Below are 20,712 nucleotides of genomic sequence, written 5' to 3'. Positions count from 1 at the left end.
GTGCTTGCTCCGTAGGCAGGGATTTAAATTACGGTTGCGATCGCATTTTTTTGTTGCGTTGTGTTTATTACATTTATAGACATAGTGAATGATATTGTAATCATTGTGGGTATTATGATCATGCAACGATGATTTCAAATGGTACTAAAACCGTTGTATAACGCTACTGTTCCGATAACATACCACTGTTTAAATCCCTGCCATGGGCCAACTTGGTGGGAGTGGACTGGAACATTGTGTGGGTGAAGATTCACTGATTCAAGCCTTTTCTGCTTTATTCAAGCAGCAGGCATAATATACCTGGATGACTGATCTTTGCATGCCTGTCACATCACTTCAAAGCCTACACTTTGTATATGCTCCTCTTATTAATTGAGTGGCCACTGGCCTGGACTGCCTTTTTGGCCTTCAACAACCATCAAACACATTAAGTCAATCTAATTTGTAAAGCAGTGAATATGAAATAGTTTAGGATTGGGATTGGCCTTTTTGTTTGCTTTAATGTCAGTGATACCACCATACATATGGCAATGTCAAATGAAATGATACCTTTTCTTTTTCTCGTGGATTTGAATGACTCGAAGCAAAGTGGGTGACATGGCGTGGCTTCTCAACGCCCACCAAATATGTCCTTTAGCCCCATTTCAATAGAGGGTTGCTATTTGCATGGAAGTTGGACCAAGACAAAAAGGAAAAACTTGGTATATTTGTAAGAGTTTCTTGTCCCTTTTGTTCTTATTCATGGACTTCTTATATGCTTGTTTATTTATTTATTTATTCATTTGATAAGACTGAGAGATAAAGGCACTTTTTTTGCAGTGAAAATCCTTTTGTCCAATCTCAAACTATTGTCATTAATGCAATCATGGTTGGCTTTCTCAACCTTCTAATTATTAAAGCAGTGCTGACAACACAGCATGAAGAGGTTCTTAATTAAAAGTTAGATGCTGAATTAAGCATTGCCTAATGAATAAGCTAAATTAAGTGGCCAACCTGTTTTCACATGGGTCATTAGATTAACTATGATTCTAAAGACAAGTGTGAGAGTAAGTAGTGTAGTGTAACTTGTGCCATGTTAATGATAAAAGATAAAAGACACATATGGAAGTTTAGCTTTCCTGCAAACCAAACAAGATAACCTAATCCACCACTTTCGGTTGTGGAATTGGTGGTGGCAAACTCATGGCTAAAAGAAATAAGTGAAAATTAGATATCTTTATACGGATCAGATGTTACCATGAAAAGGAAAACAAAAAGTCAACATACTTTTAACAAATTAAGAATTTTTTTTATTTTGACTGACATGGAACAAGTTAAATTCAAAGAATTAATGAACAATTATGGATGGTATTTCAATGAGAAAATAATGCATGTTAATAATACAACTTTGATTAAAAAGATGGAGTTTGCATTTCTAGTAATGGCAATCAACCAAAGAAGAAGCCGAAAAGAGCAGTAGCTTTTCCTGCTTGGAAGCTAATGGGAGTTTGGTTTCCCTTTGGAGATCATCTTCTGGTGCTGGAAGGTTAAGATCCAATTGCAGAACAGTTGTTGATTTGTTGGACTTATCTTCTGATTCAGGCCTCAGAATCCTTGTTCCGATACTTGTTTTCGTTGCCGTCGGAGTCGTTATCGGAACATTATTTATTGTCCTATGCCTCCTCATATGGCCCCCCAGAGCTTGTCCGGATGAAAACTCGGCGCCACACATTGAACACTCGTGAACTTTGGGTTTACTGTTATGGCCTAAAACAGGCTTATTCGTTATCAGAAGTGAAAGCGTTGTGTTCATGTTATTGAACGGCTGATGAACATCCTCACTCACAAACATCATCCCTTTATTGTTCTCTTCATTGTTAACAACCCTGGGTTTCTTGTGGCTTGCTCTGTGTCCGCCGAGTGCCTGGAATGAACTGAAACACCGATTACACGTCTTGCAGCGGTGAACATCTATCCCGATCACCGTCTTGCTCGTTGTCACCATAGAAACTGGTTGGGGTGTCGATTTTATCGTTTGACCACGAGCCAAAAGTATCAAACAATTAGCCATGTCTTCGTCTTCCTCGGTGCTTTCTGCTAACTCAACAGATGTAGCTGGAGAAACAAACCCCCTCCAATCATCACCGTTTCTTCCACTCTCTCCTCCACTAGAAGACGTCGCTGTCATCGTGGGGCTCGAATCCATCGCCAAACTCAGAGGAGAGAGCTGCCTTGGGCGCTTACTACGTTTCCCTTTGATAATCTGCAACTGATCGTTGCAAACAACAGCTTCCTCCTGACCCTCCATCATCATCATCTCTAATCCAATATAGGGTGATGAAAGCAATTAGATACGGTGGTTTCAGTTAAAGGGTTTGTATCAGAATTCAGAAATGATGAGAGATTGAAAGCACTCCCAGGAATTTGGTTTGAAAGTATATTATGTTCCAAACCCTAAAAGCTACAAATCACATATATAGAGAGAGGGAGGAAAGAGAAGATGCAATGGGGAGTATGAGAAGGCGAGTGAGATTCGGTTGGTTTTGAAGCAAACCCATTACTTTTTCCCAACGATTCCTACATGGAGAATTGGTTTGCAAGACTCGAACCACACAATTTGCGCCTCTCCACCTTTTTTCTTCCTTGGATCAAACTTAGATTTCTGTTAGCTCTTTTCATCTCTTCATACTTTTAGTAATCTGGTTTTTTTAACACTGCATACACACTTTTTTTAGAGGTTGCTAACATCTGCCCAAACTAGCCATTTTTTAATGGTTGATTTCCTGTCACTTTTGGGAATAATAAACCCCTCCTTTAACTAAATTTAACTAATACTAATCAATTTGTTAGTTAATTATGTAATGATACTATCTTCGTATGGATCGAGGGAATGTTAGTGTTGCGTCGCACCTCCTACAAATTTTTAAATTTCATTGTAGTTTAATTATTTTCTTTGTATTTTTTATTGATGATCTAATTTTATGTCTATAGAATTTTATATTTTTACACCCTTTAAATTCGTAGCATTAACATAAAATCTCGCATCCGTCCATATTAGTAAGCAAATACAAACATACTAATCCCTCTTCAAATTATTCATTAGGTAACAAATAGGTTAATAAATTTTACCAACATTAGCAAGTAACTCTATGGAAATAAGGCTCTCCTTGTATTAGCACGATGACGAATAATATTTAGGATAAATATCATAATTGTTTCTAAAAAAAAGCAAATTTATGGTTAAAATAATCTATTATTGAAATTAAAAAACATTAAAAACGTTTTTACTGTCGAACTTAATTATAGTTCAGCTGATTATTATTTGTGAAATAATAAAAGTTTTGTTAATTATATAGGGTTTGCACTAGTTAGGGTATTTTAAGCCACTTAATCAAGCAGCTTCATGTACAATTGTGAATTAATAAATTAGGGTTTGCTTTTCTGGATGGACAACCCCAAATCATGTCGGTTATATTTGAGCCAATAATTTGATGAATTTCCTAGTCTTTTTTTTATACCCCAGTCATTTAGGGCGGGTAAAGCCTTGCCATCTAGACACATGCTGCACCAAAATAACATGTAGACACATGTTCGAGTTTCTTCATAATTATTTAGTCGATCATGGTTTATACATATATATTATTAAGAAATTGAAATTCACTTTGGAGAGACTCAAACTAATAACATCTTGTTATATGTGAATATATTATTATAAATTTTATTTATATATAATTTATATTATTATTTTTAAAAAAATAGCTGTGGAGTTTAGTGTAGAGAATGAGATTTATTTTGATAATACAATAATACAGTGTGAATTGCACGTCTCATTTGTCTAAAACAAACCAGTTGACTTTAGCAACATATATGAACCAAGTATTTTGTAAAAAAAAAACCATCATGCATTATGCATTCATTTATTTGTTAATACTAAATCTATATAGTGTTAACTGTTAAGCTGGATTATATTTGTATATGATTATTGCGCATATTGAATTCAAAATGAAATATACATAAATATAATTGTAGAACAGATAAGGAACAAATAAATTAATGCAGAAGAGCAGTTGGCATTTGTTAGAGTCAAGCAAGCAACCTGGGAGCATGAACCGACCAAACAGCAACATTTTATGTAAGAAATAATAGTTGTGGAGGAAAACCCAAGGACGGGGATGGAGCTGAAGGGAGATTCTTGACGTGAGGAATTATTGTGGGATTGTGAGACTCACGTTAGAGCAAACGCCACCATCACCACTGTGTGTATATACATAGCTAATGACCTAAAGTAAAGTATCTCAGATCACACCCTTTATTTATTTATTTAAAACCAAATGGAATTTCTTCTCTATAAATTTGTTCTTTGCTTTCTCTGTTCCCCCCGGCCCTTTATCTTTTTGGACTTCGTTTTTTATTCATTTTTAAAAGTATAACCCCTCAAATCCATACATTTGAATATCTGGGATAAGTACACGTTCAAATGTGTCTATACAATCAAATCATAAACATATGCGATGCACAAATAAACTTGATTGTGATTATGCTTTCCTAATCTAAGATTTTTTTTTTTTGCTCAACATTTGATTATGCTTACCTAATCTAAGCTACAACCTCATCATAATCCACCCCTAGTCCCTCCACTAGACCAGAGAGCACTGCTCTTATAACTTCTTCCCTTCGTTCGTAGAACACCACCATAGCTCGTTTCTCCTTCTTTTGCAGCTCAATCCACATTGAATTTCAAAAAATCAGCCTCCGGAGGTGACCAATCTGATGAAATAAGGCATTGATTCGTTCTAGTGTCCATACCACATCTCGGGTTATCCCACCACTCATCAAGATTAGATAACCATTCATCTTTTGTTGCTTTGACCCAAAAGAGAGCACGAAGCTTAGAGAAGAAAATAAGATCCTTTAAGCTATTAGTTTTTTCATTGAAAACAACTTGATTTCTCGCCATCCATAAGCTCCATAGAACTGAACCAACTGATATCAGTCATAAATTCTTGTGGACACCTGACAGGGGAACCTAATCCAAGATTGCAAAGAATCTTGTATCACCAAATTCCCTAAGAGTTTAGTTTTTTCTTCTTAATTCAGGGTTTTCATCAAACTATCCTTATCTAACAAAAGATCAACACATGTTCAAAGATATGATCATCATCCAATGTTATATTTAACATAAAGTCTAAAATCATCATGAACCCCTAAATGGAGTCAAGTTTGAGGTGTCACTTGCACAACTTAGATGACGAAAATAAACAATAGTAAATGATAGGGAATGACTTGAGCTTTCCAGTGATATGTTTCAAATTAGTATTATAAACCCCTAAACCACTTGAATTATTAATTTCAATTCTAAGATTTCAGATCATCTTTTTCAGATCAAAGAACAAAAGATATCAAATGAAAATCTAGGATGAAAACTTTTCAAATATATATTTAATTTGAGGTTTGGATTATTATATTGATTTAATCCCTAAATGAAAGGTTTAGGGTTTTATGGAACTTCATCGGTAGAGTTTGTTTTTCAAGGTTGAAAATGACCTCTCATTCTCTCTCTCTTGCTGTGATATTTTGATGAAAAAATCCTTCTATTTTTATTTTTTAATTAGTACTTAAAGGAAAAATAATTTTATGATTAAATTATAAGGTATGGCACCTAGCATGCTTATTCATCAACTAAGATAAATGGAATACTCATGGGAAGTGTCCTTTCATCCCCCCCCCCTTGTTTGCACTCTACCACACCAACTTTAATCTTTATACTTTATCTATCAAACTCTCTTTTTAGTACATTTTAACCCTTATTCAAATTTCAAATCAAATCATATTCAATTCAAACTAATTTACATTTACCATATTCATATTTCAAAGATTCAATTTAATAATTTAATCCTTAAAAAGAATTTGATCAACGAACGTCAAAAAAATTCTAAACCAATTTTCATGATGTTACATAAACCACTTCCAATTTTTAGAATCCAAATATCATATCAACAAATATATATTTAAAAATATGAAATGTTCATTTTTTTTTTCTTTAAAAGATCATTTTTGTTTTATTTTATTAGGTTTTAATGAGTAATTTTCTGTTTTTAGTAATTTTTCTGTTTTTTTATGATTTATATTTAATATTCGTGATTATTTTTAATAATAATGTTATCTTTAAGACAATAATTTTGAAGAGAATTATTGATAGTGGTGCAGCACTAATAAGGGCTCCTTCGTCAAGGGGAATTTCATGGAATGTGAATCTAAGACACTCCAAAGCTCCATAAGACATACTTTAATTTCTAAATTTTTTTAATTCGTATTTTATTTTTAACATAATGTTGATTTTGTTAAGTTTTGGACCGTTCTTCTTGTCCTCTCTCTGCCTACTTATCTAATACATCATTTTATGGTTGAGTTGGATGTCTCCGGTGTACAATTAGTGAGTCACATGAAGCATAAGAAACCAATTCCTTTTCAATTATATCTCTTTGATATAAAAGTGGTTGCTGCTCGATAATGACGAGATAAAGAGATTACAAATATTAGAATTTTAATTCTAAATTTTTTAAATATTATTTAGTATAAATAATTTTACGAGAATTTATTAAGTGGCTTCAGTAGTAAAAGAGACTCTTTCTTCTTAGAAAATTAAGGTTTAAGCAGTTGTGTTTACAGGGTGTGTGTACATTACCAATAAAAAAAAAATCTGAATATATATTACCTTGTAATTATCATAAATTAAAAAATCTCAATATAACAGAGTACGAATATTCTATTCTTGAACTAATAAAATACTACATTTTCCGACTTCCAACTAAAATACTATATTCTTCTTAGTGCAAGTATATAATGAAGCAGGGAGAGAAATCCAATCTTAAAAGACTGGTTGTAACTCAATGGTTGGTTTATTGAGTTGATGTAGTAGTGGTAATGGGGGAGGTTGGGTAGTAGTGGTTGTAGTGTGTTGCTTTTCGAGTAAACCACTTTAGAAACTGCATCTACAAACACATTCCACTCCAGTAAAGTAAAGATAAGTAAACCAATACTAACTCATCTCTTTCTTCCCCAACGAAAACGATTTTATTGTTGCCCACTCCACCTACTGGTTTTAATTTGTTTTTCTGGCTCAAGCTAGCTATGCCTTTGATCAATGTCCTATTTATGAATAAAAAAACAGGTTTTAGACAGATTTTTCATCAATTTTGAGTGGATTTTATAAAAAAAATTAATTTGAAAAGAAAAGAAAAAGATAAAATGTCAATAAACAACGATCGGTGACAGACAATGATTGGTTTTTGTAATGAATAACGACTAACTCATTAATTATTTAATGGTCTAGTAATAAAATTAATGTCAAAATTTTAGTAAAGTTAAGTAGCGAAATTGATATATAAATTAAAGGGATATTTTATCTTACAAAACGCCATACATGTATACCAATTCTCAAATTTAAAGGTATTCTAGTTTTAATAAAAGGAAATTAAAAAAATTACATCCACTTTTCTTTTTTAACGATAAAATAGCCAACTTACCTTAAAAAAGAATAATAACAATAGCAATAGCCAACTTGAAATTCGTATCACTTTTAAGGGGCGAAGAAAACATAAAAACAATCTAAAAAAGCCATAAAAACAAGAAGACAATACTAAAGATGAAATAACAGAATGCGGAACATGTTTTGCTTTACAAATCCAAAAGTCGTGTGAAATTTTGAGTTCCATAATTGAATTTTGATTGCATGCTTCTGTCGACTTGATGACATCTTTCTAACATTATGTAAAATGAATATACCATAATACATAAAAAAAATAATCAAGAACAACATCTCAGCTTCCATCCAACCGATCTCCTAAACGATAACATTAACAGTTCCTACATAATATTACACCAACTCTCATTTTTTTCTTTCTTTAAGTACTTGTTTGCAACAAATTTTTGAACATGTATATAAGATATAATCCTCCAAAGATTTTCTAGTTATATAAAAGTCTTTTGAAAATTTAAACATACCAAATTCAAACATATACAACATACACAACAGTTACATCTAAGTCGAGTATCTGTCTGTCAGTTTTCAGTAACAATCCCAAATACCTGAATTCCAATAATTTGGTCCTAACTTTATCTTAAAGAATGAAAATTCCATGTAATACAAGTCGTTCCTCACAGATCATTCATAATCTTCAGCATGATACTAACAAATTCCATGCATTTTAAATGTATCTTCATTGATCAGATTGACAACTACAAAAAAAAAAATTGAAAAGAAGAAACTTTAGGGTGCAAAAGAAAAAGAACACCACCAAAATGGAGAAAGGAAAACGAATCACTTCTATGTCGAACAAACTAACAGTAATAGTTAGACTGTTCTCATGTCGCGTCATCCTCTCTTCGCTGCCACATCAGCCAGTTTTTTCCATGTCATTTCTCTTTGCTCTTAAACCTCTTGCGCTCTGGCTTCTTTCTCTGCAAACTCTCTCTGACACTCATTGAACAACTCAACATCCATTTCCATGAGCACCTTCTGCACATTCACAGTCAACCCATGAACTGCCTGATTCCAATGAGTTTGGGTATTCCTCTCCAATGCCTCAAATATGACTGGTAATATCACCTGACAGTTCAGGGAAATTAAGCTCACAATGTGTTCATTATTCCATAAGAAAAGAGCTCTCTCTGCAACCTGCAACACAACAGGGTCTTAGTAAGAATTCTGAAGAAAGTTCTATCTTACTACAACTATCCAAAGCAAGTTCTAAAGAAAATACTTATAAACGGTTCCCTCCAACAATTCTAAATTGTAAGCAGCACAATAGAAAGCTTATTAATAAAGCGAACAAAAACAAGTCCAAAATTATAGCAAGACCAATTTTGAACTATCCAACCATATGGCATATTTTAACCCAATCCTCATTGACAAAAGGAGATCCATCACAGGTGAAACTTAGCTAAACAAGATCAGTTAAGAACTATCCAACCATATGGTATTCGAGGCAAAATGTGATCTACAAGACTTAACACTGTGTATGATAGGAAGGAAGATAAAGTGAAGGCAAATGGGTGATGAAAGAAAAAAAAATGGAGATGAAGGAAAATTATCTTTCTATCACTGAGTTTGAAATCAAGGGTGGAAAATATAAGGAAAGGAAGAGGTAAGGAGCAAAGTTTAAATAAAATTGTTCATTTAAATTGAAGGATCGGATTTGAAGATTAAGGTACATATCTACCATTTTCCTTCCCTTTCTACTCCCTCCTACCAAAGGAAAAGATGGAAAGAAAGTAGTTTTTCCTTTCTTTTCCCCTTATCAAATATAATATGAAGGAAAAATGAATAAGCAAAAAGATGTAGCGCAATAAATCAATAAAGGAACACCAGACTGAAGATTTATAATAGAGTCGTGATGAGGACACAATATCTAGAATTTATGGGCAAGGATTGTAAAGCAATCTATGGAAACAAGCAATAAGTGGTATATCTCTAAACCGACATATGTGCTTAAAATGAACGCTTAAATTGAACATCTTTTGAGAAGGAAGTGTATTCCAGTTTGGGGAAAATATGACACGAGGAGCAGCTATACAAGAAAATGAAAGAACGCACCTAAAATGAAACAACAGAAAGAACTTCTAAACAATTACAAGTTGACATTTAGATATCGTATATCTATTCATAAGCTCTAACAATAACTGTTCGCATAGAAATAAAACATTATCTACAAACAAAGAGGACAATTATAGAAAATCAACAATGCAAGACATTACACAGAAGAAATAATCGACGTTTGATAGTCCCAACCAACATATAACCAGGAAACAGCAGCACACTCAAACAAACACAGATAAACTACACTGTGGGATAAAGTAGAGAATAGCTTAGTGAATTGGGAATTGACCAACTCTACAGTTATTTCTTCTGGATACGGAAAGAATGAAGCCAGCCGGAAGCAAATATAATGCTCAAAACTATGCAACACTTATCACAACTTTCCAAAAACAAATCAGAAATGAGAAAAAAGGTATATCCATCACATTGCAGCAGCATCAAAAGCCAAAGGTTATGCTTCATGAATCATTATCCATTCAACATTCAGAATTACAAGAAATTACATCGGAGGACCATAAATTTATAAAGGAGAAATATCATAAGCTCACAACTTGGCATCAAAATTAATTACTATCATATGATTTAACTTCACATCTAGCACACATTCCACAATTCAGAATACCAGTGGTTCCTGAAGGTGATCGACTGCTCAAGCCATTCGAATTAGCATACTCAAAGTGACATATCCAAAAGACAAAAGCCCTTAAATGTTCATATGATTTATCTTCACATCCTAGCAACAATTCAACTTTCCACAATTAAGAATACTACTGATTCCTAAAGGTGATCGACTACTAGAGCTATTGGAATTAGCATAGTCAGAGTGACATATTCAAAATAAAAAGGCATTAAAGTTCATAAGATTTATAATCACGTCCTAGTAACAATTCAAGATTCGACGATTCAAAATGACATTGGTTCCTAACGGTGATTGACAACTCAAGCTATTGAAATTTCCAAACTCAGTGAAGTATTCAAATGATAAAATAAAAGCCCTTAAAAGTTACCTGGAAATGTAAGCTATTGAGGCAACGTGCAATCTGTCTGAAAAGAGGAACCATACATCGTTGGAACTCTGCAGACTGTGTTGCTTCAAGTACTTCCTCAAGTTCCCCGAGGAAGAGAACTTCCTTCTGACAATTAGTCAAAGGCCAATACTTCAACAACCCTCTTATAACTATATCAGCCAGCTTATAGTCCTTCTCGACAAATTGTGTAATACAATAAGACAACTGCTGATGGTACACGGCAACATGTTTCAGCTTATGCAAAGGAATCAACGCTCTCACAAGGAACAACTTATGCTCCTCCTTCATAGGCACTGCGAAACCATTAATAATACTCCCTAGAATCTCCAAAAGCTCCCCGATCCCATAGTGCCTCTCTGTTTCATATATAAACCTATAGAAAATATTATTTATGGCCTTCCTAATGAAGGGTCGATGGACCATGAATTTACCATAAATCCTATGAAGAATTGTCTTCAAAAACTCTCTTTCCCTGATATCCTCCGAATCAAACAAATCAAGCAACTTCAAAACGAACGAATGATCAATGTATTTCTTTGCAACCTTAGTATCCGTAGCAGAAGACACAACATATCTCAAAAGAAGCTCATATACAATCTGTAAATGTGGCCACGAGGGATCCAAATAGTGATCCTCTTCTTCAGGATCCGAGGCTACTTGCCCCGTACTTTCATGAGACGCTGGAGGGAGGGGCCGGAAAATGTTGATTCCAACCATTTTAATCATCTCTTCCTGGCATATCTCAGTGATTTTGCTAGATCCTGATTGAATAAAATCGACAAGTTCCAGCAACGTTTGCCGTTTGATTTCTTTTTCACGGGCCGATTTTAAGACATCTACGAAATCGAATTGGAAACAGCAAATCTGTAATTTTCGCAAGAATAGGTTTTGTCTCTCCGAAACAGGGGCGTCTCGTAATAACGGCAAGGGTTCGACGGTGGTCATCGGGGGTGGGAGTGGGACCACAGGGCTGCTGGAATTAGTGCTCGGTGCGCCCTGCCCGGGACGGGAAGCGTGGTTGACGACCACATTCGGGTTTGGATCCGACACGATAGTACCGGAACCTGGTGGACGGGACCCAGCTTCCGTTAACGTTGAATCCGATTTGGAATGCTTCTTGCTCCTTTTGATAATTTTCTTCAACATCTTCCCCCCCAAAAAATAAAAAACATAACAAGGATTAGGTTGACTAACGGAGCCAGGGATCAGGAAGTCGACAACGGTGATTTTGAGGTTTCAATAGATCGGAATGCATGGCATAATTGCCCCTAAGAATCTAAATTCAAAATTGGATAAGGAAAGATGTGTATAATTTCAGATTATAGAAGGGAGAATGGTGATTCCCATAAGATTCTTCTTTTTTTCTTTTTTTTTTCAATTTTCGGGAAATGATTGGCTTTTTATAACCAATAATCAATCGAAAATTCGAAAAGAGCCGTCGTAAAAGGAAGATCTCCGGAATGTTGGCAGCTCGTCTAACGGAGATGAAGTTCCAGCGATATATTGAACGGACCAATTTAATGAAGAAAAAAAAGGAGATAAGAACAGAACGGTAGAGAGAGAGTGATGGGAGAGTGACAAAGAAGCTTAAAAAATGGAAGGAAATGATTGCAATAACCTCGTTTATAAACAACGGCCACCGTATATTTATCTTTAAATAAAATAAATTAAGTTTCTTCATACATTAACTAATTAAGACTTTTTTATTTTAAATTATTCTTTTGACGTTGTTTATTATACATGTGGAAGAATCGGCCAAACCCCGGTTCCACGCTGGAAAATCTACGTGGCCCCCACCCTACTCTCACCTTTCACCGCCGGCCGGTGGCTCTTCATGGCTCCTAAATTATTTGCATTAGAAACAATGCAACAATCACCGCAGCAATTTATAAGGGCATTCATTGTTTGCATTAGAAATGCATGTTGAATTCAAAAGCACCAAATTACGAGACAATGTAGTAATGGAGAAAGGAAAGAAGAAAAAGAGGAGGAGCGGGAGCCACGGTTCGCATTACTCATCCCACAAGTGAGGTCATCGATGAGTCACCGTCAGCCAGTGAGAGGGTGAAGCTATAATTCCGTCTCCTTCTTCAGCCTTTTATCCTTTTCACGGTATAATTTTAGGGTTAGGGATTTTGATCCTCAAATATTTATATTGAGTCAAACGAAATTATTTTATTATTTATTGAAAATCTAATATAATCATTCTGATGTGGCCTTTTAATATTAAATAATTCCACATCATACAGATATTATTGAGAAAACGGTCGAGTGACAAAAAAATTAAACGTATAAAATTTAGTGGGCAAATTAAAAAAATTAAAAATACGATGAGTGAAATAGAAAATAAAGTAAAATTTAGTAAGTAAGCGTGTAATTTAACCTGTGATTAATGAAATGAGAAAATAAAATAAAAAGAAAGAAAGAAAGAAAAGCTATTGTTCCATAGGATTCCTAATTTGTCCAAATTATCCAGTGCAATGGTAATTTTTTAGAGTAAAATTCACTTAATAATTTCATTTCTATTAATTATCTATCAAAATAGTATGTATATTTATTATATTTCTAGAAGTTTTACTATTTATCTGTTTTTAGTCGATTGTGGTAATTTTAAATTTGATAATTTTTTTAATTTGATCATGAAAATTAAATTAAACTTTTAGATAATAATATAAGATTTTAAAATTATATCACATCATTATTTAAAATTAAAAAAAATGATATTTTGTACTCTAGATGTATTCAATGATATTGGTATCATGGACTTCATTAAATCTAAGATGAGAAAGAAATTGTTGACGGGGAGTAAGTTTATTTCGTTTATTGTTGATTGTTTATCACTTTTAATTTGAACGGAGAATTATAATTAATGGAGATTCGATAGTAAGTTGAGGGTGATCCGTGTGAGGAGAGAGAATGAAAATAAAAGAAGATAAACAATGTAGGTAAGAGAACTGAATTAAAGAAAGAAAGTCCACTCTTTCAACCTTTCCTCGATGTATAAACGCTCTGATTATATGACAATTGGTGTCAGATTTATAATATTGATGATTATTTGTAGAATAATTAAAACAAGATGATTATTTACAGATATTGGAACATGTTTGATTTTGATAAATCACATATAACTATTAGAGATCTAATCGTGAGATTGTAACCATTAAGGAGATATGAGACTCTATATAAATCATAAATCGTGAGATTGTAACCATTAAGGAGATATGAGACTCTATATAAATCATAAATAAAAATATTATTTTCAAAAAATATCTCTAAAGATATAATATAATTCACTAAACATGAAATCAAATCAATTAATACAAAAAGTGTCACACCATATTATAGATTGCACGTTTTTAATATTACAGGATGTTTTACGATTTACATATCACTTTGTTATGAGATAAAGAGAAAACAACTTCAGTGACCGAAAATTTCTTATAATATACGATTTTAACAAAAAAAATTTGGATTTGCAAAAATAACCAACAAATTCGCAACGCGAACATGGAAATTTTCGCAACGCAAATTTCGTAAATCGAATTCGCCAAATTCGCAACTCAATTACCGATATATGTAAAAACGGTAGAAAAAATCCAGTAAAAAAACCGAATTCGACAATTTGAGAACTGAGTTGCGAATTTGGCAAATTCGTGTTGCGAAATGTAAAATCTCGCCTCTTAAAGAAAAAATTAAAGGACATAAAATGCACTGGAGTGGTTTTCAACCGGGGACATCCCAGTTGCTAAGTCCATGTATGAATCACTCTGCTAAACCTACGCCTGTAAATGAATTGAACAAATACGAACGAGGGTATGTTCATGTTCGTTCTTTCGTTTAACTTTAACCAAACAAACAAACTGTCGAAATGATTTTTTCTTTATGAGGCGAGATTTTACATTTCGCAACACGAATTTGTCAAATTCGCAACTCAGTTTTCAAATTGGCGAATTCGGATTTTTGACCAGATTTTTTCTACCGTGTTTACCTACATCGGTAATTTAGCTGCGAAATTCGCGTTGCGAATTTGGAAACTGTGTTGCGAAATTGGAGTTCGTGTTGCGATTTTGTTGGTTATTTTTGCAAATCCAAAAAAAATTGGTTAAAATCGTATATTATAAAGCATTTTCGGTCACTGAAGTTATTTTCTCTATAATATACGATTTTAACAAACTTTTTTTTGGATTTGCAAAAATAACCAACAAATTCGCAACGCGAACTCCTATTTCGCAACACAGTTTCTAAATTCGCAACGCGAATTTGAATTTCACAACTCGAACATGGAAATTTTCGCAACACTAATTACCGATATAGGTAAACACAACTATTCACAACGCGAATTTCGCAAATCGAATTCACCAATTTCGCAACTCAATTACCGATATAGGTAAAAACGGTAGAAAAAATCTGGTAAAAAATCTGAATTCGACAATTTGAAAACTGAATTACGAATTTGAAAAATTTGTGTTGCGAAATGTAAAATCTCGCCTCTTAAAGAAAAAATTTAAAGGATATAAAATGCACTGGAGTGGTTTTCAACCTGGGACATCCCAGTTGCTAAGTCCACATATGAATCACTCAGCTAAACATATGCCTGTAAATGAATTTGTTGAGTTAATCGATCGACGGAATCGGCCAAGAGGGGGTGAATTTGTAATTAAAATTTTGGTAGAAGCTTTTGCAGAAAATTAAAAGTAATTGCACAGCGATTTAGAGTGGTTCGACATTCTCAACCAAAGTCTACGTCCACTACCTTAGCTATCTACACTAAGGATTTTCCAACAAATTCACTAATTTGTTCTTTCTTTTGAGGCCAAAGAGATAACCTTACAACTCCCTCAAGAATATACCTCAATTCTTGAGAACACTCTTTCTCAAAGAGAAGATTACAAATTTGCAAACTTACAAGGAAATCCTCACAATGTAGATTGTTTGCACAATTCTAGAACAAAGAAAAGAACACTAAGAAATGAATACGATTGAGTACAAGAAATGTTCTTGAAAGCAAAATGAATATTGAATAAAAAATAGGCTTGAATTGCTCAAACAATGAGTTTGATGCTTTCTCTTTGATTCTCTCTTGATTCTAGTTGCTTGTTGTTTCTTGTTGTTGATCAATGGCTTTTAAGCTTGTTTAAATACACCTTCAAATGATTCTGAATGTTGGGGATGATTAGTGGAGTCAATAGAGTCGTTTAAGTGTGAAAACAATTAATTAAAGCAGTTGGGAGCGTCAGTGCATCGATGCATACCATAGGTGCATCGGTGCATCAGTGTAAAATTCAAATATTTTGACCGTTGAACTCTCAGTGCATCGGTTCACTAAGAGTGCATCGATGCATCAAGTGCATTCGATGTTTCAAAATAGCCAGAGTGCATCGATGCATGGCTGGTGCATCGATGCATCAAATGCAATCGATGTTTTCATAAAATCCTCAGTGCATCAGTGCATGGTATGTGCATCGATGCATGAAATGCATTCGATGTTCAATTTAATTCATGGTGCGTCGATGCATGGATTGGTGCATCGGTGCATCACTCTGAAAAATTGATTTTAGGCTTGATTTTGGTTCAAAATACTTGTGAAAATTGTTTCAAAAATATATTAAGTATAAACATAATTTTACACATTTAGTAAGGTTTGAAATTGATCTTAAAAGACTTGGAGTAATAATTGATATTCGATTAATTGAATCGAATATACTTAGAAAATCATTTGTAAAATCTTAAAATTCATTTAAACTAATTTGTTATATCGAAACACAAAAATGTTTTCAACAATCACCCCCTTTTTGATATAACAAAACATTTGTATTATTTAAGATTTTCTTTGAGAAATCAAGTTTGAAATTACTACTCCCTCTTACTAAAACACTTCTCCCCTTTAAAAACATTTCAACCACACCTTAACATTTCTCCCTCTTTTTATTAAATAAAAAAGACTCAAAAACGTTTTAAACAAGTTATTGAAAATCATAGCCAATTGATATATATAGCTTAAGCTGCTAAGATCACAATCAAAAGAGAGATTAGCCATTAGTTTCCATAAACAATATTCATAAGTAATGTGAAATGACATAATTGGTCATATATATCTAATGATGCAAAAAATAAGAAAATTCAACCAAAACCAAATATATATAATTAAGTTCAAAATCCAATCATTCAAATCATAACAAATTCAAACATTAAACAATCCAAAACAAACAACTCCATGAAAAAAGTCTAATCCATAAGAGGGTCGGGAGAGGAGGATAATGAGCTCGAACTTCAAGAGTGAGCGTCCATACGTTCACGCATCTCCCGTTGAAACTCAGTAATCTGAGACTCCATGGAGGCAAACGACTCCAAGAAGGATCGAAAATATAGTGACATTTGATCTTCTTGTCGTGTCGGTTCCGGTTGCAGGCTCATCGTCTGGAACATGATCGTCGATATCTTGCATAAGTTGATGAAACTCAAGATCATCGTCAGCAGCCGGTGTCGTAGAGGAGGAGGAGCACGAGAAGAGTTAGGAGAAGCTCGTGAAGAGCTAGCTCCCGGAGTTTGCTTACTGGGTCGAAATACCCAAAGACCGGTTTCCTCATCTTGCTTCCAATCCGCTTTCTTCAAGGAAGTAAGATTGATTTGATTTTGGAGGGATAGGATTGTCGAGAGAGACGTCTAGACCAAGTTTGATAAAGAGGTTACTAAGAAGACATCCATAAATCAATGTTTCAACATATTTGAAGGAACAATGTTTATGATGTCCACTAGTTGACTGAATATAATGTGGGCAGATTTATTTTGATTTTATTTTTAATACAATACACCACCATAAATCCCTAGCACGAAGTGTGGAGTACCTACCTCCGGATGGTCTAAACCACCAAGAGATCATCAAATAGAGAAAACGATCATGATGAGATCATAGAGTACTAACACTGGAGTTTGGAATATAGGGATATTTCACATTTTCACTCTCATTATATATACCACTACCATCTAACCCAAATCAGAAAGCTATAGTCTCGGGGTCAATATTAATATATTGGCCTAAAAGATAGGATCTAATGGCTATAGTTCCATATTGAGTTTCATTTTGAATACACACCGCATTGGAATAGAAAATGCGGACCAATTGTTAATAGACGATAGGTTTAAGCTAAAACAATTTATCAAACTTCCAAGCTTTAAGAATCGGAAGGTATTCGAAGTCAATACCAACCATGGCTTGAAGCGAAGGAATACGCTCTTCACGGATTCTATAAGTTTGGAAAGAATTTCTGTACCTAGAGTACAATTCATCTCTACGACGCTCAGGCATGTTAAAGCAAGATCCTAATAGGCTATTAGGAGGTTGAGGAACATGATTAGGAGGTTGGTTTGAACGAGAATGACTCGACGAAGTTGTAGGGCGTTTGGGATTAGACATGGTTTAGGAATCAGAATAAGAAATATAACCTACAAATTGAAACACATGTATGCAATTTAATCAATCCCAAAACTCAATTGAGTCCGCAATAATTCAAGGTTCTCTAAACCAAATTCTAATGGGCATAGTTTTTGAAAAACTAATTAGAAAACAACGTTTGAAAATTATAATATGTATAGTTTTTCATGAAATTAACATAATTAAATCAAAAACATCAAATTTAGAAATTAAATTTAGATTTTTCGATTTTTTTTTATTTCGAAAATTCACAAATTCATTGAAATTTTGTGAGTTTTTGATGAAATTAGTTGTAAAAACTAGTTTGTAATCATCACACTATCAATGCCCGATATAATGTTCATCCTATAACTAATTAAAACTAGTCTTAAGATCAAAAATCAATAAAATAGGGTTTTTGAAATATTACCTTGAAAATTTTGGATTTGAGAGGAATGTGATGTTGTTTTGCACGATTTGATGATAAATGCAGGATTAGGAGTTGAAAAACTTGAAGATTCCAATAATATTTCATTGATTTTAAGCAAAAGGAGATTTTTGAGTGAAAGAGGGACGAACGACAGGGTGTTTTGAGGTTTAGACATTTGAAAGAATGAGAAAATAGGGTTTTAATACCTAAAACCCAACGAATGCATCGATGCACATTCAAGGCGTGCATTGGTGCATCAACATGATGAATCAATGCACATTCAAAGGGATGTATCGATGCACTGTTAAGTGTATCGATGCATGAAGCACAAAAATATCAAATATCCATTTTAAATACTTAAAATGCTAAATTAATTAGCTCTAGTGGTATTGGCAACTCATATATTGAAAATTAATCATGTTCAATCAATCAAATTACTCTTTAAACAACATTTGAACATAAAATTAATTTTCACCAAATAACATAAACTCCCCCTAACTAATAGCAATAAATGCAACTATTATAAGCATTTTTCATTTATTCTTAAAAGTGCTAAAATTATTTTAAACACTAAGTGAAGATAGGTCAGTTAAACCTAATTCTCTCCTAAGTGTCCAAAATCTTTCCTTGTCTAAAGGTTTTGTAAAGATATCCGCTAATTGATGCAAATTATCAACAAATTCTAGAACTACATTTTCCTTAGTGACATTGTCTCTAATGAAGTGATGTCTTATTTCAATATGCTTAGTTCTAGAGTGTTGGATGAGATTTTTAGTGAGACAAATAGCACTAGTATTGTCACAATTGATAGGAATGGTACTTACTTTAATTCCATAATCAAAAAGTTGTTGTTTCATCCATAAAACTTGTGCACAACAACTACCAGCTGAAATGTATTCCGCTTCAGTGGTAGATAATGCAACACAATTTTGTTTCTTTGAAAACCAAGAAATCAACATATTTCCAAGGAATTGGCAAGTGTCGGAGGTGCTTTTCCTATCTAATTTGCATCCTCCATAATCCGCATCGGAGAAGGCATGCAAGCTAAAGCTAAAGTCTCTAGGATACCAAAGTCCTAAACTAGGAGTGTCCTTAAGGTATCTAAAGATCCTCTTAACATCTAGTAAATGTGATTCCTTAGGGCATGATTGAAATCTAGCACATAGGCAAACACTAAACATAATGTCCGGTCTACTTGCAGTTAGATAAAGAAAATAACCAATCATTGACCTATAAAATTTAACATCCACACATTTACCTCACACATTTACCTCCTTCATCTAAGTCAAGCTTTGTTGATGAGCTCACTGGAGTGTCATGAGGTTTCCCATTTTCCAGTCCAAACTTCTTGAGCATATCTTTGACATATTTAGCTTGATTGATGAAGATGCCATCTTTTCTTTGCTTGATTTGGAGTCCCAAGAAAAATGAGAGCTCCCCCATCATGCTCATCTCAAATTCACTTTGCATTAGCTTAGAAAATTCTTGGCAAAGAACATCATTAGTAGAACCAAATATTATATCATCAACATAAATTTGAACTACTAATAAATCTTTACCTTTATGCTTTAAAAACAATGTAGTGTCAACCTTCCCTTTTGAAAAACCTTTTTCAATTAAAAAATTTGACAATCTTTCATATCAAGCTCTAGGAGCTTGTTTTAAATCATAAAGCGCTTTTGTCAATTTAAGAACATGGTCTGGAAATTTTGAATCTTCAAAACCTAGAGGTTGTTCCACATACACTTCTTCTTTTATAAAACTATTTAAAAATGCACTTTTAACATCCTTTGATAATTTAAATTCATAAAAACTGCAAATGCTAATAACATTCTAATTGCTTCCATCCTGCTACGGGAGCGTATGTTACATCATAATATATGCCTTCTTCTTGAGTATAGCATTTACTAGGCCTTTCAACTAATGTTCGTACTTTACTCCTCTCAAATTGATTTAACTCTTCTTGCATAGCCATAATACAATGTTCATCTTTTAATGCTTCTTTAATATTCTTAGGCTCTATGCATGACATAAATGCCACATAATTACAAATATTTCTAAGAGAGGATCGAGTTGTTACCCCTTTGGATGGATCACCTATAATCTCACAATCCTTGACATAGTTGCATTCCCTTGGGTAAGAGACTTCCCTTTCTTCAATGGTTGGATTCTCGAGAGGATAATGAGTTTCCTCATTTTTTGTTTCCTCATTTTTCGTTTCTTCCTTTGATGATGGTTCTCCAACGTCATGTCTAACGTTATATCC

The 20,712-nt window shown here is 33.7% G+C and overlaps 2 protein-coding genes across 2 annotated transcripts; both read right to left on the bottom strand.

Moving 5' to 3' along the window:
• Window positions 1–1,308: 1,308 nt before the first annotated feature.
• On the bottom strand, window positions 1,309–2,339 carry LOC120146509 (zinc finger protein ZAT5-like). The gene has a single exon (XM_039160042.1). It carries the CDS (start codon window positions 2,294–2,296, stop codon window positions 1,415–1,417), a length of 882 nt encoding a protein of 293 aa, XP_039015973.1. The 5' UTR covers window positions 2,297–2,339; the 3' UTR covers window positions 1,309–1,414.
• Window positions 2,340–8,182: 5,843 nt separating this feature from the next.
• LOC120146507 (serine/threonine protein phosphatase 2A 57 kDa regulatory subunit B' beta isoform-like) lies at window positions 8,183–12,016 on the bottom strand. The gene is made up of 2 exons (XM_039160040.1): window positions 10,585–12,016; window positions 8,183–8,656 (listed from the first exon to the last, which is right to left on the bottom strand). Exons 1-2 carry the CDS (start codon window positions 11,749–11,751, stop codon window positions 8,411–8,413), a joined length of 1,413 nt encoding a protein of 470 aa, XP_039015971.1. The 5' UTR covers window positions 11,752–12,016; the 3' UTR covers window positions 8,183–8,410.
• Between the last annotated feature and the right edge of the window lie 8,696 nt (window positions 12,017–20,712).

The sequence above is a fragment of the Hibiscus syriacus genome, unplaced genomic scaffold (assembly GCF_006381635.1).
Source record: "Hibiscus syriacus cultivar Baekdansim isolate YM2019G1 unplaced genomic scaffold, ASM638163v2 tig00110929_pilon, whole genome shotgun sequence".
Classification (NCBI taxonomy): Eukaryota; Viridiplantae; Streptophyta; class Magnoliopsida; order Malvales; family Malvaceae; genus Hibiscus; species Hibiscus syriacus.
This window is presented reverse-complemented; position numbering and strand designations above follow the sequence as displayed.

Coding starts and splice junctions, on each gene's coding strand:
- LOC120146509 (XM_039160042.1), bottom strand. CDS start 2,296: ATGATGATGATGGAGGGTCAGGAGGAAGCTGTTGTTTGCAACGATCAG.
- LOC120146507 (XM_039160040.1), bottom strand. CDS start 11,751: ATGTTGAAGAAAATTATCAAAAGGAGCAAGAAGCATTCCAAATCGGAT. Junction 8,657..10,584: donor TCAATAGCTTACATTTCCAG/GTAACTTTTAAG, acceptor GTTGTGTTGCAG/GTTGCAGAGAGAGCTCTTTT.